This window comes from Asterias amurensis, chromosome 15 (assembly GCF_032118995.1).
Source record: "Asterias amurensis chromosome 15, ASM3211899v1".
Classification (NCBI taxonomy): Eukaryota; Metazoa; Echinodermata; class Asteroidea; order Forcipulatida; family Asteriidae; genus Asterias; species Asterias amurensis.
In genome coordinates this window covers 9,974,694-9,997,579 of record NC_092662.1, presented here as the reverse complement: position 1 = coordinate 9,997,579, position 22,886 = coordinate 9,974,694, and the positions used below count along the sequence as shown (strand labels likewise).

The following is a 22,886-nucleotide window of genomic DNA, read 5'->3' as shown; positions in this document are numbered from 1 at the left end:
GTCACATAAAATGTAGAATATTTTACAAACATTTGCGATAACGTAACTCTCATCCCGGCGGCCGGCGGGAAGGGGTTACGTTTTCGAAGCTAAAAAAAGAAAAACACGATTCAAATAGCTTTTTAGACGTTAAAAATGCTACATTGTTGAATGAAAATGCTTTATAGATATGAAGTTATTGATGACACATACCAAATTATGAATTAAAACATCGAAAAGCTTAACCAAATGACGTATTCTGCTTCCGAATGAACGATGTTTTTGCTTCAAGGTTTGAGCTTGCATGTCTTGAAATGCAGCGATCCAGCAACGTCGAGTCATGTTCGAGTCGAAGAAAAACACAAAATTCCACGATTCAAATAGAGTTTTTGACGTTAAAAACGCTACATTGTTGAATGAAAATGTTTTGTAGATATGGAATTATTGATGAGACATAACAAATGGTGAATTAAAACATCGAAAAGCTTTGCCAAAAGACGTATTCTGCTCCCGATTGAACGATGTTTTTGCTTCAAGGTTTGGACTGGTCTAGCATCCGGCCACAAAACCCACCAGCCAAACGATCGTTGTCCAGCGTTGAGCAGATATACATCACGTGTATGTACATGTATATGCATGCTATAGTTCGCCCATTTCTTCCTCCATAGTTCTACACGTGTCAACGCAGCGGTCCCTCGTTACGATCGCAGGCATTCGGTTCAGACGATGGCTCCCCATGATTATAACATCGATGCGATTTTTTGGAGGAGGTCTCGATCTGTGTTATGAACAACACGGGACCCAGGTAATTTCGTAACATACATAGCATTCACACGACGTGGATTTGCGATTTCATAACATCGATGTTATGAAATCGCACGGGACCCTCGTTTGCAGCGCTCGTGTGAATGGGCCTAATGTAGCCTTGATCAAGGCGCTACAGCCAGCCGCGATCTGCAAAATCCCAGTCCCCATCACTGAATTCCGCCAGCGCACAAGCCTTGATCAAGGCTGTTGATGTACTGTTCCCCGGCCCGGTTCGCTGCACACGCATGCAGTGCATACACAAATGTACATTACCATACATTGTACAGCGAGAACAGTATAGCGTAGTCGTGAGTACGGTCGTGTCTTTCTACTTTCAACCTCGCACACGTGGCTCAAACAACAGCCTTAATGGGTTTGTAAAGCTTTATCGGAATTCCGATAAAAGGGTATTCATGATGTGGGCGTGTCATTCTAAACATTGGCCAATCACAGGCGCGATTGAGAATGACGTATTACTGCAAGCAATCATGCCACGTCCATGCATGCATGGGTGTGTGTGTGTACGCTGTACGCTAGCTGTATGGACATGTACTGTAATACGTGCTTTTTATAGCAGTGTCGGGAGCGTGGTGTGTATATTAGCTATGATTGTAAGGGGTCTGAATGCGCTGCCGGACGGGTGAGCTGGACAAGACTCGCCCGGTCGGTAATGGTGTTGAACAAATTCGAACAACTTCCGTTGTCTTGCGTTTCATTATAACACGAGGACTAGCATCATAATTACAACGTAGCTGGTAGATTTGTCCCTGAATTGAAAGCTGCTGTACTATAAGTGTAACGTTGTAGTGTAGTACTAGTAGTATGGCAAGAGTTAGTTTATGAAATTGAACTTTACTTGTAGTTGTTGTTCAGCCACACGCCATCTTCTACCGTCTGGTATGTTTTCGACAACACATATTTTCGATCCCCAACTTCGATTTACCGCGAGAAACGTAATAAATAATATATGTCTACATTAAGACAAAATAAACAGCTGGGTTTCTTATCTCATCTGGTCTGTGTTTGTGCTTCAAGGGGATGGGGTGTGTTGTACTGTCATATGCCCAACACCTAAGAATTCTTACCAAGTAGCCATTTTGCCGGAAACTCATGACACCTGGATACTTTTTTAACCTTTCTCAAACACATTTCACATGTTCTAATTTTCTTCCTTCTATTTCTAAACCCATGATTGATGCATTTAACGCGGTTGTTATATTTTGTTGAAAGTTTCTGTAGTTGTGTTGCAAATTATACACCACTGATTTCCAGCGACTTACTGTTTTGTTTACTAGTAGGGATTTCTCCCTCGCCCGCCGCCATTGCAACTACAACCACGGTTTGTTTACAATTACGTCGACGAGCACGTGTGTGCGAGTGCTTGCAGAACGTTGTGATTGACATCGCAGCGAGAGTTTATAGGTCAACCAACAACCAATGAGAACGGGTTGTTAGTAAACATTAACATAATGAGCTCCGCCCTAAATTTTGGCAGATACAAAACCATCAAGGCGCTACTTAGGAAGTACCCATATACCGTAAGTGTACCGTATACAGATGGTACATGTACATGTACAGTACGTAAGTATGTGTACATACGCTGTATACGTATTATATGCACTGTGTTATGTATGGGGGCGCACTGGTGGAATTCAGTGATGGGGACTGGGATTTTGCAGATCGCGGCTGGCTGTAGCGCCTTGATCAAGGCTACCAGCGCACCCCCATACATAACACAGTGCATATAGTACGTGTACTACAGCGTATGTACACATACTTACTGTACATGTACATGTACCATCTGTATGCGGTACACTTACGGTACATGGGTACCTCCCAAGTAGCGCCTTGATGGTTTTGTATCTGCCAAAATTTAGGGCGGAGCTCATTATGCTAATGTTTACTAACAACCCGTTCTCATTGGTTGTTGGTTGACCTATAAACTCTCGCTGCGATGTCAATCACAACGTTATTCTGCAAGCACTCGCACACATGTGCTCGTCGACGTATTGTAAACAAGCAGTGGCTGTAGTATAGTTGCAATAATGGCGGCGGGCGAGGGAGAAATCCCAACTAGTAAAACAAAACTGTAAGTCGCTGGAAATCAGTGGTGTATAATTTGCAACACAACTACAGAAACTTTCAACAAAATATAACAACCGCGTTAGAAATAGAAGGAAGAAAATTAGACCATGTGAAATGTGTTTGAGAAAGGTTAAAAAAGTATCCAGGTGTCATGGGTTTCCGGCAAGATGGCTACTTTGTAAGAATTCTTAGGTGTTGGGCATATGACAGTACAACACACCCCATCCCCTTGAAGCACAAACACAGAGCAGCAGATGAGATAAGAAACCCAGCTGTTTATTTTGTCTTAATGTAGACATATATTATTCATTACGTTTCTCGCGGTAAATCAAAGTTGGGGATCGAAAATATGTGTTGTCGACAGACGGTAGAAGATGGCGTGTGGCTGAACAACAACTACAAATAAAGTTCAATTTCATAAACTAACTCTTGCCATACTACTAGTACTACACTACAACGTTACACCTATAGTACAGCAGCCTCCAATTCAGGGACAAATCTACCAGCTACGTTGTAATTATAATGCTAGTCCTCGTGTTATAATGAAACGCAAGACAACGGAAGTTGTTCGAAGTTGTTCAACACCATTACCGACCGGGCGAGTCATGCCCGGCTCACCCGTCCGGCACACATTCAGACCCCTTACAATCATAGCTAATAATATAAACCACGCTCCCGACACTGCTATAAAAAGCACGTAGTACAATACATGTACATATACAGCTAGCGTACAGCGTACACACACATGGATGTGGCATGATTGCTAGCAGTAATACGTCATTCTCAATCGCGCCTGTGATTGGCCAATGTTTAGAATGACACGCCCATATCATGAATACCCTTTTATCGGAATTCCGATAAAGCTTTACAAACCCATCAAGGCTGTTGTTTGAGCCACGTGTATGAGGTTGAAAATACAAAGACACGACCGTTCTCACGACTACGCTATACTGTTCTCGCTGTACAATGTATGGTAATGTACATTTGTGTATGCACTGCATGCGTGTGCAGCGAACCGGGCCGGGGAACAGTACGTCAACAGCCTTGATCAAGGCTAGCAAGTTACCAGGCTGGCCCGCTTGTCTGTTTCCAGTTGTGCGCGTGCGTAGTATTTTGTTGACCCACACGTTGAATATGTATGTGAGGTCACATAACTCAAACATGTACACGGACCAAGACGTTTCTCCGGCGGTGAGTGGACTTATAAGTCAGGTGAGTCGTTGCGCGCGGTGTCGGTGAATTGGCCGCGGTGTGCGTGATATAAGAAAACGAGAAACGTCTTGCACCAAGACTAGCGTTGTGCCTAAATAAAGCGTTTGCAAAGCGATGCGACAAGTTCAAAATATATAAACCTGGGAAATCGTTCCGGGATCTGGTAAGTTTTTGTCCTTTTTCTTCAAAAATACTTTTCAAAGGTGTTTTGACTTGTGAGTGTTCATTAGAGTTAGACATTGATTGAGGATTAAGTTTCATGATTTTGAAAAGTGGTAATAATGGGGCAAAATCTGGTGACTAGCTGTCGAAATTATACGTGTTGAACCAGATTGTAATTAATTGACGATCAAAATAATCTCGTAACCCTCCGGCCTGGCGGCCGTTGGGAGGAGGGTTACGTTATCGCAACTAGTAGTTGTGTACATGTTTATGAAAATTCACGTGTATTTTTAGCCAAAAGTAAATATTTTTTAGGGGGATTGCCCTTCCAAGTTTTTGAGATACCAACAAGCGTAACTTCAGCTTTTGTTTAAGCAGGGCACGGTTACCGGACCTTCTCGTCGGAGGCATAAACAAGCAGAAACTATCCAGATAGTTAAAAAAAAGACAGGAGTAAATAATTGTGGGAAAACATCAAGAATTTCTTTTTATACGAAGAGGTCAGGTTTCGACCGAAAGCTAAGGCCATCTGTGACGGGGTCGTTAAATCGAAAACTGGGAACGGACAAGGAACTAGGTGCAATCTGTAGGTTTATTCTGAAAACAACGCACACACACAAATTGATGTTGAAGGCGTCTTTATATACAAACAATACTCAATTTAAAATAATAAACAGTATTTAATAAGATATTTATGAAGAAAAACAGTCATAATAACTTTCAAAGTTATTATAAACACTGGCATACCAATTACAAAAAATAGAGGTCGACATTTTTTAGTCTGGTCACTGTAGCCTTTAATTTATTTAAACATTGTTTGGCTCATAATATAGTAATTCTGTCCCCTCATTGGAAATTAACGTGGGCTGTAAGAGGACGATTTAAGTTTGTACACAGTTTGCAAGAACCGAATCTCCGGGGCACAAAATCTCCTGCCACACCGACCCATCTGACTGAAGAATAGTAAAATTGTTTTGCTGTTTGTTATTTCCCCCTTTGCTAATTGTGCTCTCTACCCCACTTATTGTTCCGTGTTTGCCTTCTTATTGTTCTCCTTCTTCTGGAGCTACTTTAGATTGTTTAACGTGCCAGTTTTTGTGTCTTAACAAACAACTTTAGCAAGTAAAATGTAAGTTGTAAAATTTTTTTTTTTTTAAATTACAACTGCCTACTGAAAATTGTTTAAAAGTTGGTAACGTTTTAAGAAAACAGAGATAGTTAAAGGAACACGTTGCCTTGGATCGGACGAGTTGGTCTATAAAAAGCGTTTATAACCGTTTGTAATAAAATGCATATGGTTGGAAAGATGTTTTAAAAGTAGAATACAATGATGAACAAAAATTTGCCTCGAAATTGCGTGGTTTTTCTAACACGGTCGGCCATTTATGGGAGTCATAAATGACCGACCGTGTTAGTCGACGAGGTAAAAAGAAAACCGTGCAATTTCGAGGCGTGTTGATCATTGTATTCTACTTTTGCAACATCTTTCTAACCATATGCATTTTTAATTAAAAACGGTTACAAACGCTTTACAAAGACCAACTTGACCGATCTAAAGCAACGTGTTCAAAGTGCACATTGTAAGAATGATGACGAAACATGCATCAGCCAGATACAAGACGTTTACTTGACAAAGATTGAGACATTTCAGAACATTTTTCTTTCAGCTAACACTTATAGCGAATGCGTTTTTAATATCGTTTTATCGACTTTTATCTTTGCAATTATACATTATTTTCAAAGTGTTACAGAAGTCAAACGATGTAGCCCACCTGTCACGTAAACGGAAAACCACGGAGGCAAAATAAAAGAGGGGAATGCTTGATTGACAGGTCTTCCACACGTTTCTTGTTAAGGCTATCGACGCCACCTTGGCGAAGAAGCGTCAATAACTCCGCCCACCTCATTTAGACTGGATGATAATGCATGACAAAAGAAGGTCATGTGGCCTTTAGTACATAGGCGGTCATTTAGAGTACACGCAACAGACTGACACACTGATGTCACAATTGCCACTTTCTTATTCATCTCCACAGCTCAGCCAAAAATACTCGTAGTTTTAAAAATAGCAGCACGGTCAGTTGACCCATGGTGAGCGTTCTCTTTTCTGTCCTTGTTTCCCCCATGAACGTCCATGGTCATAAAAGGTGTTTATGCAGTGACATATCATTTCGCCACTATCCTGCGGCAGTAAAAACACATTTTGTGCTTAATACGAATTGGATATATATAACCATTGCGGACACGAGACCAGGTCCCATATACAGGGGGCACATGACAGATTGATGCCTCATATGGTGGGTCAAATGGCTGCCTCGCCACAGGAGAATGTCATCGTTAAACAAGAGACACTGGAATCCACGGTAAGAATATCAAACTGTCTACCAGTTTACGTTAACTTATGATGGTCTATGCGGATTGTAACCTCACTTCCGAAGTTGTTTATATGTTACAAAACTTAACAACTGAGTTACATTTGATGAATAATCAATGTCAACGTTTGATGAATTTGATGAATAATCAGCTATCTTCCGGAACATGTTCACAAGAGTTGTGTTTAATATGTTGAGTTAATTAAATAATATCAACGACGTGAAGCACATAGTTAAAGACAGTGTACACTATTGGTAGTTGTCAAAGACCAGTCTTCTCACTGGTGTATCTCAACATATGCATAAAATAACAAACCTGTTCAAATTTGAGCTCGATCGGTCGTCTGAGTTGTGAGATAACTATGAAAGAAAAAACACCCTTGTCACACGAAGTTGTGTGCTTTCAGATGCTTGATTTTGAGACTCAAGTTCTAAACTTGAGGTCTTGAAATCAATTTCGTGGAAAATTACTTCTTTCTCCAAAACTAGGTCACTTCAGAGGGAGCTGTTTCTCAATTTTTTATACCATCAATGGTTATACCATCAACCTCTCCCCATTACTTGTTACCAAGTAAGGTTTTATGCCAATAATTACTTTGAGTAATTACCAATAGTGTCCACTGCCTTAAAACCAGTCGTCTCGAAATCAAAGTCATATATTTTAGTGAGAAATTAATTCGTTCTCAAAACATACTTTTCAAAGGAGATGTTTCTCACAACGTTGTATACCATCAACAGCTCTTCATTACTCATTACCAAGTAAGGTTGATGCTAATAAATATGAGTGATTACCAATAGTGTCCATTGCCTTTAAAGACATTTGACACTATTGGTAATTGTCAAAGACTAGTCTTCTCACTTGGTGCAACTCAGCATATGCACACAAAAACAAACTTGTGAAATTTGAGCTCAATTGGTCGTCGAAGTAGCGAGATAATAATGGAAGAAAAAGCACCCCTGTCATTTCAAAGTTGTGTGCTTTCAGATGCTTTTCGGTACCCCCAAATCTAATTCTGAAGTCTCGTAATCAAATTCGTGGACAATTTCTTCTTTCTCGAAAACTACGGTACTTCAGAGTAATTACCAATAGTGTCCACTGCCCTAGGTCGGGCTTCCCTTCTATACATGTGTATCTATAGCCCCGTATCCATTTACGTTTAGATCTCTTCCATGTGAGGCCATTTTGCAGTCGGGCTCAAAGACCAAGAATACCTTTCGTTCGCTAACCATTCGATTGTTGTCCTACAAAAAAAATATTCATAAATACCTCAGATATTTTCGCTATTCGCGTCACGTGGGGGTGTTTAAACCTTTGATAATGACCAGTGTTTATAACCGGTTGTGAGCGGATACTCCGCGCTAGTCTTGGTGCAAGACGTTATTGTAACGGCGATGCGGACGCTGTCGATGAGTAGGCCGCGCTGTGTGTGAAAGGAAACCCAGGGCCCAATTTAATGGCTCTGCTTACGGTGAGCAGAGAATCGGCGCTTACGGAAACAGGGAATTATGTGCTTACGGCAAGCGTATTTCACGGGTTAGCGGCGAATTTTGGCTTCTGCGCGTGCGTACTTCACGTTACTAGGCATTCTACGCTTACAAATTGCGCTTGCACGTAAGCGGGGAATCGCGATCGTAAGCGCAGAATTCGGCGGTAAGCAGAGCCATGATATTTGGCCCAGAACGTGTTGCACCAACACCAAGACTAAACGCGCACGAAAGAATCAATGAACTGTCGGAATAGGCGTCTCAATTGCGGACGTCGTACGTACAGAGCTCAAACGGATACGGAAACGGATAAGTTTTACAGAGTTTCTTACCTTATTACGCCTTCTAACCAAAAAAGCATTTATGAATGGGAATAAAAGAGTAGTTGGTTACTCGTTCTTTCACGGCCGTTTAAAACCTTGCAGGGTCGTTGCCGTGTGTGAAGAGAGTAAGTTTTGAATACCGAGAGTAAGTTTTGAATACCGAGAGTAAGTTTTGAATATCGAGAGTAAGATTTTACGATAATAAATTCTGGAGTGAGTCTAAGTAAAGTATATAACCTCCCTTTTAAACATTTGCTCGTTCCCATTTACGGTGTTTTGTCTATGATTTTCTGTGGTATTCGTTTGCGGTTTTTGTTTGTCTGTATTATTATTTTGTATTTATTTCTTTATTCTTACTTACTTATTTATTTATTTTAATTTTTTGTTGGGGGGGGGGGCTTGTGCTGCTGTTCAAAAAGAAAGTTCAGTGTGCATAATAAATAAGTGTTAAGTTCGTATTTAGCTTTAAAAGCCTAATAATAGCTGGGAAAAGTACTTTTATTTTAATTTGTAATAATGATAAATTTTAGCTATCAGTTTCCATTGAAAGTGTCTTATCGTGTCAAATTTAAAATGTTCCTGCTGGTTTTTAAATCATTTTACAAACTTTCCCCTGTTTATCTTTGTGATCTTATCAATCCACGCTCAAACGCAGTGTACTCCAGTACATGTCATGATCATGTCTTCCTGCAGGTTCCTAAGACAAAGGATGCTATTGGTGATAGAGCTTTGACTGCAGCTGGTCCGCGACTATGGAATGAACTTACACTTATGCTTAATATGAAGCACAGCACTATTGAAGGTTTTAAAAGCTTTCTTAAAACTTACCTGTTTCAAAAGAAAGCTTTTAAATGTGTGACTGTTTTTTTAATTAACGTTTAATCACTGGCTGGTCCAGTTGTATTTTGTGTTTTTACTTCCAGATTTTGGTGTCTTTTAGAATTATGTTGTATCTCTTGCTGCATCATTATTTTTCTTTGTTTTTTTTGCTGCATCATTATTTTTCTTTGTTTTTTTATTTATTATTTTTTTGTTTACTATTTAAATGTTTTATCATTTATATATATATATATATATATATATATATATATATATATATATATATATATATATATATATATATATATATATATTACCCGGGTGTGATCCCTGGCTACACGGCAGTTTGCGGTTTAATGGCTTCTGACAGGCACCCCCCGAACAAAGATGTTGACAAAATTGGGAGACCACCAACATAGGGCTAGATAGCTCAGTTGGTAGAGCGCCGGCACGTTAAACCGGAGGTCGTTGGTTCAAATCCCGCTCTAGTCAATTTTTCTTTGTTCAATCCTAAATCATTTAAAAATGTACCCAGTCAGTTTCCCTTGTGGTTTAGTATTTGATATCTAATATAAAAAGTCGCATCCCCTTAAGGTGATCCCCTGTCTGCCGCTTCCCAGGTTGTATCGTTACCCGGGTGTGATCCCTGGCTACACGGCAGTTTGCGGTTTAATGGCTTCTGACAGGCACCCCCCGAACAAAGATATTGACAAAATTGGGAGACCACCAACATAGGGCTAGATAGCTCAGTTGGTAGAGCGCCGGCACGTTAAACCGGAGGTCGTTGGTTCAAATCCCGCTCTAGTCAATTTTTTCTTTGTTCAATCCTAAATCATTTAAAAATGTACCCAGTCAGTTTCCCTTGTGGTTTAGTATTTGATATCTGATATAAAAAGTCGCATCCCCTTAAGGTGATCCCCTGTCTGCCGCTTCCCAGGTTGTATCGTTACCCGGGTGTGATCCCTGGCTACACGGCAGTTTGCGGTTTAATGGCGTCTGACAGGCACCCCCCGAACAAAGATATTGACAAAATTGGGAGACCACCAACATAGGGCTAGATAGCTCAGTTGGTAGAGCGCCGGCACGTTAAACCGGAGGTCGTTGGTTCAAATCCCGCTCTCGTCAATTTTTCTTTGTTCAATCCTAAATCATTTAAAAATGTACCCAGTCAGTTTCCCTTGTGGTTTAGTATTTGATATATGTATATAATATATATATAATGAATAGGGTAGATGGCCTTAGCTTTCGATCCAAACCGGACCTTCTTCAGAGGCATAAAACAAGTACAAACAAATACATATCCATTTATAGAAAACGAGAGGGGGAAAGGGATTGAGGAAAGGATCCAAAAGAAGCGGGAAAATAACAGCCAATCAAAGTTTCTATTTCAGAGACAATGTGTGGCTGTGAACCAATATGAGTAGAGTGGCGAGGACAAAGGATGTTTAGAATGAAAGGATGGGTTACTGGACCATAAAAGTGGTAAGTGTATTGTTCGACAACAATGCCGGACAACATGAAAGGGTAGGATTAGAGAGCAAGTTGCATCATGATGCAACTAACAATGGTCAATTAATAAGAATAGCAAGATCAAAGGTATGATGATTTTCATGTGGAAAAAGAGGGGGGGGGGGGGTTACTTACATCAGATAGTTACAGTGATGAATTTATAAAAACAACTTTAAACAAGATTAATTTATACTTTATGAATATATACAACATATAAGTTCTTAGGCCGAAGTGAAGTGGAGGGTAATGAGAAGTTATTTGATACCAGTGTTTATGTTAAGTCCAAAGGGTTTGACTGTCTTGAGTTGGTGAATCCAGTGTGATTCTCTACTCTTGCGGTGTGTGTCATCACCATTGCAAGCTTCAATCACCAGAAGTTCAACATCACTAACACTATGATTGGGGCTGTTAAAGTGGATAGAGACTGGGTACGGTTTCTTAGTCTTTATGGAAGAGACATGATTCGCAAAGCGAAGACTAAGTTTGGTCTTAGTCTCTCCCACATATTGTAGCCCACATCTCTTACATGATATGACATAGACTACATTAGACGTGCTACATTCAGAGTCGGTCTTGATGTTGTATGAAGAGCCAGTGGTATGACTCTTCACCTTGAGTGAGGGCTTAATGTGCAGACACGTTCTGCATTTGGAACGGGTACATTTGTGACAGCCCAGTATATCTGTCAGGGGTTGTGTTTGGACTGTACCTGGGGGAAGTTTGGCCCTGACTAGTATGTCACCAAGGTTCTTAGGGCGGCGGAATGCAACCATGGGAACTTCGGGGATTGCTGAGTGTAACCTGCTGGAGGAGTGAAGTATAGGCATGTTATTATTGAGAATTGAGGGAAGTTTGGGTAGTTTGGGGTGGAAGGTGGTGACCAAAGCAACTCTATCGGTCGGAGCTTTTTTAGCTCCTGTGTTAGTCAACAGAGTATGACGCGGTACGTTGAGAGCCCTGTTGATAGCAAGTTGGACCCTACGTTCGCTGTGTCCCCTAGATACAAGGTGTTTCCTTAGCTCTGATGAGCGCCTCTTGTACAGGGTATCTGTGGAACAGATACGTCTGATACGTAAGGCCCGACTGTAAGCAATTGCCTTCTTACAGTGACTAGGGTGACAGCTATTGGAGAGAAGGTACTGGTGGGTGTCGGTGGGTTTCCTGTAAACATCTGTGACAAGGCCATTAGGAGACTTGGTTATTGTCACATCTAGAAAGTTCACACTGGTGAGAGATTGTTCGGTAGTGAACTTTATGGTGGGGTGAAATGAGTTGATATGGTTAATAAACTCATCCAAGCTGTCTTGGTCACCACACCAGATGGAGAAAATATCATCAATAAATCTCCACCAAACTAGTGGTCGGTTGGGGGCGGAGGACAGGAGTCTGTCCTCCAACTGAGACATGAATAGGTTAGCATATGAGGGTGCCATTTTGGTACCCATTTGTCAATACATATACAATATATATATATATATATTTTTTTTTTTTTTTTTTTGGGGGGGGGGGGGGTTGTTTACCATTTAAATGATTATGATCATGCTAAGTATGAACACGTTATTGACCAAGCACCATAGACACTGTGTACACTGTATTATCTTGTGGTTTTACACTCAATCCCGTAGTAATAGTTTTTTAAGTGTTTATTTCTATCGATCACATATTCAGGAATTTCCAAGTAATTGTATCAATGAGATAATTCCTTGGTTGTCCTTGCCTAAAGACGTTATCAGCAGGGTGCCAGCCTACCTGTCTTAATCTGCATTACGATCGATCAACAACACCAATCCTTGGTCTCCTCATTATTATTATAATGCAACCAACCATTACAGGCTTTTAAATATGTTGCAAAGTTATTCTTGTAACTATTGATAACAAGACAAAACGGCATACTGAAAATTCACAGTTTTACCTCGACTGTCGCCACAGTTATGTCACAATGAGATGTCACATCTGTTGACGACGTTTAAAGACACTGGACACTGTTGGTATTTGTCAAAGACCAGTCTTCTCACTTGGTGTATCTCAACATATGCATACAATAACAAACCTGTGAAAATTTGTGCTCGATTGGTCGTCGGAGTTGCGACACACAAAGTTGTGTGCTTTCAGATGCTTGATTTCGAGACCTATATAAATCTGAGGTTTCGAAATCAAATTCGTGGAAATTTACTTCTTTCTCGAAAACTACATCACTTCAGAGGGAGCTGTTTCTCACACTGTTTTATACCATTAACCTCTCCCCACTGCTCGTTATACCAAGTGAGGTTTTATGCTGATAATTATTTTGAGTAATTACCAATGTTGTCCACTGCTTTTAAAGGGAAGGTACACGTTTGGTAATTACTCAAAACAAATATTAACTTAAAACTGACTTGGCAAAGAGCATTCGAGAGCTGTTGTTAGTATAAAACATTGTGAGAAACGGCTCCCTCTGAAGTAGCATAAAATAATAAAAAACTAAAATAATAAAAGACTTCTAGCCAGAAGTCTTATATTCCTATCTGAAAGCACACAAATTCGTCCAACAAGGGTGTTTTTCTCTCATCATTTCTCGCAACTTCGATGACCAATTTAGCTCAAATTTTCACAGAAGTGAGAAGACTGGTCTTTGACAATTACCAAACGTGTACCTTCCCTTTAAAGACACTGGACACTATTGGTAATTGTAAAAAAACTGAGAAGTCTCCCGATTTACGAAAAATCTACCCGCGGTTACGAGACCATCAGGGGTCGATTTCACAAAGAGTTAGGACAAGTCCAACTTAGGACTAGTCCTATTAGGGGATATACAAAACGTGTGGCTAGTCCTTAGTTAGAACGCGTAACACGTCCTAACTCGAGATAAGACTAGTCTTAACTCTTTGTGAAATCCACTCCAGTTCTTAAAAGAACATACACCCAGCAAGAATGAACATATGAAACTTAGTTTTTTCCAGAAAGAAGGGCACGACGGAAGTGATGAGAAAAGGGCACGGCACAAATTGTGATGAAAAGTGGGTTTTTTGAAGGGCATTGCGGCAATGCCGTCGTTGCCATCGTGAAGTATCAGGGCTGAAACTATTCCACCCAACTCACGAATGTAAACAATTTTCGATATTAAGTATCATTTCATACGAATTATGTTCAGCGGGTCATCCATAATATATCGCTGTGTCATATAACGCATGGCGTGGTACAAAATATAGGGTGTGCACAAGAAAACTAAGGATGGACCAAAATGCGTGTTGGCTAATGCTACTCTCACACTAGGGAGAATATGCTAGCGAATGTGCTTACGAACGGAAATATTTAACAATCGCTCAAACTTCGCAACATTCGCCACAAATTCACTACGTTCACAAGTCATTTTCCACCTCCTTACGAAGATTGGTCACTTTATGCTGCTCTCACACGGCGAATATGCTAGCGAATATGCTATCGGAAGGACATATTTGACAATCGCTCAAACTTCGCAGCATTCGCCGTGTCTTCGTAAGCGTTGGTAACAAATTCGGAACGTTCACAAATTATTCCCCATCTCCTTACGTCGATCGCTCAATTTACAAACCGGTTTGTTAATTTCAGCGAATGTTGCGAAGACGGTCATTCGGCGTGATTTTCGTAAGCATTGGTAACGTTGGTAAAGCGTGCGTAAGCGTTTGCAACGTTTGTAAAGGCATTGGCAAGCGTTGGTAAGGATCCGTAATATACGCGTGAGATATTGGTAAGGAGAGGGCCGACCGAGGACGATCGAGGGGTGAGACCGAGATGAAAATATTCACTATCCAACCGCCATTTTGGACGAATTCTACGCGCAGTTCCAACATTCATGTTCGCAAGAACATTCGCCATTCTGTGAGAGCAGCAATACGAAGTGCATCCGTACATTCAGCGAACGTTGTGAAGACGGTAATTCGCCATCGATTTGCGTAAGCATTTGTTAAGCCATTGGTAAGCCATGTGTTGCTTGTTTGCCTTTTATAGTTGTTGCATGATTTGTATCATGGTCTGTCCTTTTTACTATTTTTTGATAACTGTTTTAATTTTCCATCCCCTGCCGTTTTACTCATAGCTGGGGTAACTTGCCAACAGACCTGTTAATAGACTTGTGGACGGGTCGTTAGGTCGGCCCCGTGCGCTGGGATGGTGTTCACGCGGGATCGCTGCTCTCGCGCGGGCTGGTGGCTCCCCGGTTTCGACTTCTCATTAATGAGGGGTCGGGGGCCATTGGTTCGCGCGGGAGCGGTGGTCTCCCGGGAGCACTGTCTCGGTGCGTGGGGCCCATATGACGACTTGCCCACAAGTCTAACCTGTTAACAATGTCATTTCATTTGTGTCCCCTTACCGGAGTTTTTATGTATTGCTCTAAACTATTTTGATGTATTGTCCTGCTTTTTAACGATATCCTTTTTGGATTGTGTGTATTTTTGTGTATTTCTCTGCTTGTTTGCCTTTTATAGTTGTTCAGTGATTTTTATAGTTGTTCAGTGATTTGTATTATCTTCTGTGCTTTTTTTATATGCCCTTTCTTGCCCTAATGTAGTTTTGGGGATTTAGGAGACATACGCCTTTCGGCGATAGTTATTTTTTTTTTTTACTTTTATGCTCTCCTGGGCACCCCACTGTTGTTTTACTTTGTTTTCAAAAATATGTTTAATGTATGTACATGTGCTTGTAAATGTGATTGCCCGAATAAAAAAAAAAAAAAAAAATGCCATGGTACTGTTGGTAAAGCGTACGTATTATGCGTAAGATATTGGTAAGGAGATGTTTAAGGGGGACCGAGAACATATTCACTACAAGTCGCAACTTTTGGGCGAATTCATCGCGAATTTCAAACATTCATATTCGCAAGATATTCGCCCCAGTGTGGGAGTAGCATAATGCTACTCTCACACTAGGGAGAATATGCTAGCGAATGTGCTTATTGCACGTTCACAAATTATCCCCCACCTCCTAACAAAGATCGGTCAATTTAGAAACCGGTTTATAAATTTCAGCGAATGTTGCGAAGAAGGCTATATTCGCCGTCGATTTTCGTAAGCACTGGTAACGTTGGTAAAGCGTGCGTAAGCGCTGGCAACGTTCGTAAAGCCATTGGCAAACGTTGGTAAGCATTCGTAATATATTCGTAATATATTGGTAAGGAGAGGGCCGACCGAGGACGATCGAGGGGGGGGGGGGGGGGTGAGACCGAGATGAAAATATTCACTATCCAACCGCCAATTTTGACGTATTCAACGCGAATTTCCAATATTCATTTTCGCAAGAACATTCGCCACTCTGTGAGAGCAGCAATACGAAGGGCTTCCTAAATTTCAGCGGATGTTGTGAAGACTGTAATTCCTATCGATTTTCGTAAGCATAGCCCAGCCAGTACTGTTGGTAAAGCGTACGTATTATGAGTAAGATATTGGTAAAGAGAGGTTTAAGGACGACAGAGAACATATTCACTATAAAATCGCAACTTTTGGGCGAATTCATCGCAATTCAAATATTCATAATTCGCAAGAATATTCGCCCAAGTGTGAGAGTAGCATAAGGACAACTTTTAATGAAGGCAGCAAGGATATAGAAAAAGCATATACGTCTCTCCTATATGTTCAGGAAGTGTAATAAGGCGGAGGAGACTGTCAGCGAGTTGTAAGATGGCCCAGACGGAGTACAAATAGAGTACAAATTTGTATTTGTTTATGTAAATCAGAAAATTTCAAAATGGCCGCCAAATATGAACAAAATACATTTTTCTTGAGTCTTGGGAGTCATGAAAAGCCCGGGGTGGTTGCCAAATATGTGACTTACATGAATTTACAGGGGAAACCAGAATTGAGTTGAACAACTGTGTAAGAACGTGAAAAGTGTGAGGAATTTCCCCCATCACTCACTGCTCGTCCGCAGGCCGCGGCTCGGCAAACGATACATGTTTTGCACATTAGTATAATATTGTGATATTAAAATACTTGAATTTCAGAGATATACATATAAAGCTGGTAAATTTATTCAATTATGAATAACTGAAAGAGCAATTTTCACTTCGTTATGTTATTTTACAAATTATGTTACGCCGAAAACGCATGCCAGTTCAGTGTGTGACGGAATCGTGCGTAACGCCCGTCCGCCTCTTACCTTCGCGCTTGAATGGCAACACAAACTCAAACGCCAAGACGACCCTTAGGACGAGTTCGGGCCGTTACCATGGAAGTTGGGAGGCGTTGAACCCTTCTTATCTTTTGTGAAAACGTTGCTAGGACGCGTGCTAAGTTGAGTTACTCGTCCTAACTCGAGATAAGATGTGAAATCGACCCATCAGTGCCTTTTAAACAAGTTACAATTTAAACCATAAGGGAAATTGACTGGGGTAAAACTTTAAAAAGTTTAACGTTCTCTTGGGCTACAACAGAGCCATACCCATAGAGGCTAGCTCTATGGGTATAGCCCCGGTCTGCCTATTTTCTGTCGATATATTCGTTCGTTTAGGGTAGATTTTGGGCTGTATTTTATAGGAAGTATCGTAATGTTGTCCTTTTTATTATTATGTAGAATTTCTGGCCAGTTACGAACCATTAACCAGTAAACCTTTATTGAGTTGAATTTGACCGTTTTGTGTCCGACAAAAGTTAGACTGTAAAGTATGAACCATTCCGTCTCGAACATGCTGCTCCATGTCAAACTATACGTGGCCTATTCTTAACAATTTAGAAAAGTTTGGTTGATGTGTGTGTTTCTACAACAAAACAATTGAATGCATAACTATATGAACACCGTTATTTGATATCGTAGTCAAAATTCGTCTTGTTTAGTTTTCTAGCCTTGCAGGATTTAAAAGGTCATCATCAAGAAGCGTAGTGTTTTTTATTTGTAAGTGTGAAGGGGGGGGGGGGCTGCCGAGCAAACATAACGGTGAAGACACCTTGAGCCTGCACCTATACCGCAAGAGGTGTTGATTAGAAATATTTGGGCTTTGTGGCTTCAGTCCTACAATGGAAGACATGCGCCATCAAGCTTGATTGATCGGTAGCCTTGTTAGTAGACTTTTCTTTACGTCAATTAAAAAATGCAGATAGGGAACACAGGTGCAGTCTCAGCAGATGGCTTTTCATTTCCAATAACCAATCTATGGTGTAATTTGGTTTGTATTGCCATGGTAGCATTCGGGCTTGCAAAGATGAAATTCATGTGCACAATTTCATAGAGAGGCAAACGGCCGGTTTTATGCTCACTATGTGATTTCCATTTCATAGCGCTGCTTACCGTAAGCACACGCACGAAAATGCATGCTAACCTTCCGGCGCTTACTGTACGAGAATGAACGAGCTAACATTACAATGCAAATCCATGGTCGATGCGCAAGCTGTGGTTCATTCTTCTTTTATGAAAAGACCCATCGCAAAGTCACTAGACGTTTCTTTCGCAAAGTCGGCGCCCTAGTATTTGGCCAGCGACGTTGGAAAACTAGGAAAGCCATACTATATATGGACCAATTAAAAAAAAAAAAAACAGGTAGCCACAGTTTGTATGTCGAAAAAAATAGTGATGAATCTGTTGGAAACAAAGCAACCAGACAGAAAAGGTATTTTATTAAATCGACAGTTTGCAGACGCTTATATTGATCTCAATGTGATTGTCATACACATTGTCACCATTCTTACGACATTGATCTCAATGTGATTGTCATACAAACCATCACCATTCTTACGACATTGATCTCAATGTGATTGTCATACATATATCACCATTCTTACGACATTGATCTCAATGTGATTGTCATACAAACCATCACCATTCTTACGACATTGATCTTAATGTGATTGTCATACATATATCACCATTCTTACGACATTGATCTCAATGTGATTGTCATACAAACCATCATCATTCTTACGACATTGATCTCAATGTGATTGTCATACATATATCACCATTCTTACGACATTGATCTCAATGTGATTGTCATACATACCATCACCATTCTTACGACATTGATCTCAATGTGATTGTCATACATATATCACCATTCTTACGACATTGATCTCAATGTGATTGTCATACAAACCATCACCATTCTTACGACATTGATCTCAATGTGATTGTCATACATATATCACCATTCTTACGACATTGATCTCAATGTGATTGTCATACAAACCATCACCATTCTTACGACATTGATCTCAATGTCATTGTCATACATACCATCACCATTCTTCTCTTGCAGGACATGCACCGGGTTCCTTTGAAAGCGAAAACCTACTGTATGTTGAGTACGCACGCGCACAAACCAAAATTCCCTGCTAAGCCGTGAAATGTGCTTGACGTCGTAGGCGCAAAACTGCCTGCGTCCGCAAACGTCGATTACTTGAATTGCTTGCAGTATGCAGAGCCATGACACTGGGCCCTGAAGACAAGATTGAATGTTTTGCGAAACATTCGGCCGTCCATGCAAACCACGTGCGGTTTGTTTATCAACAATAGTAATGTTCTTTAGAAACCACGAAAATGTGCTTACTGTTTAGCAGCACTGAAACTGTGTATTGGTTAGAAAAATAGTGGCGTTATACTTAAGCCCTTTTCACACTACAGAGCCATTTCCCGGGAAATAAACTACCGGGAAAATCCTGGGAGTTTTTAACCCACTGCCACACCAGCAACCGTGCTCACTATCCCAATTTGATAACTCCCGGGAGAACTATTTCCCAGGAATATGCACGGTCGTTTCACACTTACGATCAAATCCCAGGAAATGTGGTAAACAGGTCAGCCCATGCGGAAGTTACAAATGTTTGTGGACGGAAGTCCGTTCCCACAATGCCACGCGGCCGGCTGCAAAATCCTTGCACATGCGACCCAAAATGGCTGCACATTAATTGTGTATTTGCGTGTTGTTATACCAATATTTGTGTGATTACGGCGGAGAAGAGGTCTTGCAGTTCAAGGAAGACGTTTATGGCAAGCCATATGCCCAATAATTCGATAAACACTGTTTATCACCGATAAACACTGTTTATCGCCGATAAGCACTGTTTTTCGACCGATAAACACTGTTTTTCGAGATAAACACTGTTTATCAATTGATAAACACTGTTTATCGAAAAACTATGTTTATCAAGCGATAAACACAGTTTTTCGAGGTGATAAACAGAGTTTTTCGAGGTGATAAACAGAGTTTTTCGATAAACACTGTTTATCAAGTGATAAACATGGTTTATCGAAAAAACACTGTTTATCAAGTGATAAACATGGTTTATCGAAAACAGTGTTTATCGGTCGATAAACACAGTTTTACGCCAACGCCAGATGCCCAACAATTCGATAAACAGTGTTTATCAGTTGATAAACACTGTTTATCGAGAAAAACTGTGTTTATCAACTGATAAACACAGTTTCACGCCGACGCCACATGCCCAATAATTCGATAAACAGTGTTTATCAAGTGATAAACACTGTTTATCGATAAACTATGTTTATCGACTGATAAACACAGTTTTACGCCGACGCCGGATGCCCAATAATTCGATTAACAGTGTTTATCTAAAAACTCTGTTTATCGACTGATAAACACAGTTTATCGAAAAAGTCTTCATCAAGTGATAAACAGAGTTTATCGAATTATTGAGCATTTGGCGTTGGCGAATAACTGTGTTTATCAAAAAACTATGTTTATCAAAAAACCTTGTTTATCAAGTGATAAACTGTGTTTATCGAAAAACTCTGTTTATCAACCCAATAAACACTGTTTTTCGATCAATCGTGTTTATCACCTGATAAACACGGTTTATCGAAAAACTCTGTTTATCACCTCGAAAAACTCTGTTTATCGTTAATAAACATAGTTTTTCGATAAACAGTGTTTATCAGTAGTCTATTTTTTAATTCATATATTTATTTGTAAATTGCAGGTGTAATTCACTTTTATTTTCGTACCTAAATGTAAACACTTTCAGAAGGAGAAAACAAAAAAGGGCTATTGTTACCGCGCGAATTATTTGGCGCGCTATTTTTGACGTCTGTGACCTTTCGAGATTAATGCCGTCTCAACACAGTGGAAGCAAAAGGTGGGATAAGTTAAACCCGCTTTCGTTCTCACTAGCTGCTTTTCCCGGGAAAAACGTTTTTCCCCGGGGTAAACTCCTTTACCCCTACCCCTGAGCAGGGTTAATTATTTCCCGGGAATAAGCTATTTCCCGGTAGTGTGAAAAGGGCTTTAGCGAACCCTTTGCAATGTAATAGGTCCTCAGCTCAGCTTTTCGACTAGAAATAGTTTGCAGTACAGTGCTACGGCACATCGGTGTGAGGGTAAAACCAAAATTAACAATGATTGGGTTTGTTCTTATTTTCAGTTATATTTACAGTAACATTTTGCAATACATTTGTTGTCATTTAGGTGGGTAGCTGTGAACGATGTAGTGGTTGTGGTGGTTCTATTACTGATCGTTTCTTGCTTCGTGTTGGTGGAGGATTGAGTTGGCATATGAAATGTTTGAGTTGTGCTGATTGTCTAACCAGTTTGGATACTCAGCTAACATGCTACTGCAGAGACTCTCAGGTGTACTGTAAGCACTGCTACTCAAGGTAAGTGTCTGTATAGACATTGACTGGTTATATAACTGACATACAGATCCTTGTCATTTGATTGGTGGAACTTACTTCACGTGACATTCACTATTACTCCCATCCGCACCGGCGATCAAAAAGACCTATTCGCCCATGGGGAATAGCATTTCCCATTCAACAGTTAGGATCATGCTTGTTCCCAATGTTTTTGAGCAGTACAGCGCCGCCGCGCCGCTGCTAAAACAAAAGAACACCTGTGCAAAAGGTTGTGATCCGATTGCTATTAAATTTGTGCATTGTTGCCGCTACGCGGCGCTATATGATTTGCAATTGAAATCAAATACAATTTATTCCGAACCAGTAATTTGTGTGATTTTTCATAATGTTATACTTTTAAAGTACATCAAATGACAAGGATCTATATGTCAGTTATATAAAACAAATATTGAGTGGCCGATGCCTTGCGGTTGTGTCGTGGGGCCGGAGATATAAAACCACGGGCGCGATGAACTCCTCATCTTGCCGTTCTAGCCAGGAGCTGGGGAGGGATTAAGATCCAGACATCAAAATAAATGTTTGTTATCGTGGGTTTGTCAGTCGATAAACCTCGCTTGTCGAATCCGTTGTTTATTAGAAAATACAGCCCTTTAAGAAGCAAAAATAGGAATACCAGTTTTGTTTCATTTGTGAAGAAAAAAACACACAAAACATGTCTCTTTTTTCGTGCCGCGGGCGCTTTGACTAAAGGCTACAAGTATGTAAAGCTTTGCTGACAGACATGTATTTATTTTTTGAAAATGTATCCGTATATAGGCCTATTGGATTCAAGTGGAAATACTTTGGAAACGTCATGAAACTGGCAAACTTTAAACCCCTCTACATGTCTCGTTGTTGTGAATTCAGTCATGTATTGTATGAGAAACCAATTCTCAACATAATTGGCATAATCTCAACATAAAGACCCTTTGCCAGATAATAAGCTCCCCATAGAAAACTATATCACAGCGCTTACAAAAACTGAAAGTTAATGCACAATACACAACAAAATCGTATCGGAAAAGCTACATAAACAATGTTTGAAAAGCATGAGAAAAAGAGAAAAGCTTAAAGTCACCTGGAAATATAATTGTTTTTCTTTCAAACATAAGAGTATATGCTTACGAACAATAAAACAATTTTGTCAGTAATTGTTTGTCACGATTTATATGTTTAAAAAATATATAAAGTTGTTTGGGGGGCTGACTCCGCCTACCCCTTTTGTGACGTCAATCGAGGCAGACTTTGCCTGCAATGTGTGTAGTAAACACACGTGCAAAGTACATGTACATCCAAGTCGTGAGTTGGTACGTTTCAAAAAGTGTTTTTCTGCATTCAGCAGCAATACACCTGGTCGGCATTGCCGGAAAAACAAAACAAAAATCTTTTTTTGAAACGTACAAACTCACGACTTGGTCCGTACATGTACTTTGCAATTGTGTTTACTCTACGCATTACAGGCAGAGTCTGCCTCGATTGACGTCACGAACAGCGCCCTCTCGGGTCGGGGTCTACTCTTAAATTTGTAAATAACATAAGAACTGATTTTTTAAAACCTTAGTTA

General features: G+C 40.3%; 1 protein-coding gene across 3 annotated transcripts in view; it reads left to right on the top strand.

The window, feature by feature from the left end:
- Nucleotides 1–22,886, top strand: part of LOC139948348 (LIM/homeobox protein Awh-like) — a 49,516-nt gene that overhangs the window by 1,453 nt on the left and 25,177 nt on the right. The window contains exons 1-2 of one of the 3 annotated variants that reach the window (XM_071946487.1): nt 6,198–6,608; nt 21,117–21,304. In XM_071946487.1, coding sequence (XP_071802588.1) covers nt 6,531–6,608; nt 21,117–21,304 — 266 coding nt within the window. In that variant the 5' untranslated portion in view covers nt 6,198–6,530. Of the gene's footprint in view, nt 1–6,197; nt 6,609–21,116; nt 21,305–22,886 lie in introns of those variants that run through there. The other 2 variants (XM_071946486.1, XM_071946488.1) reach the window with 2 other exon arrangements.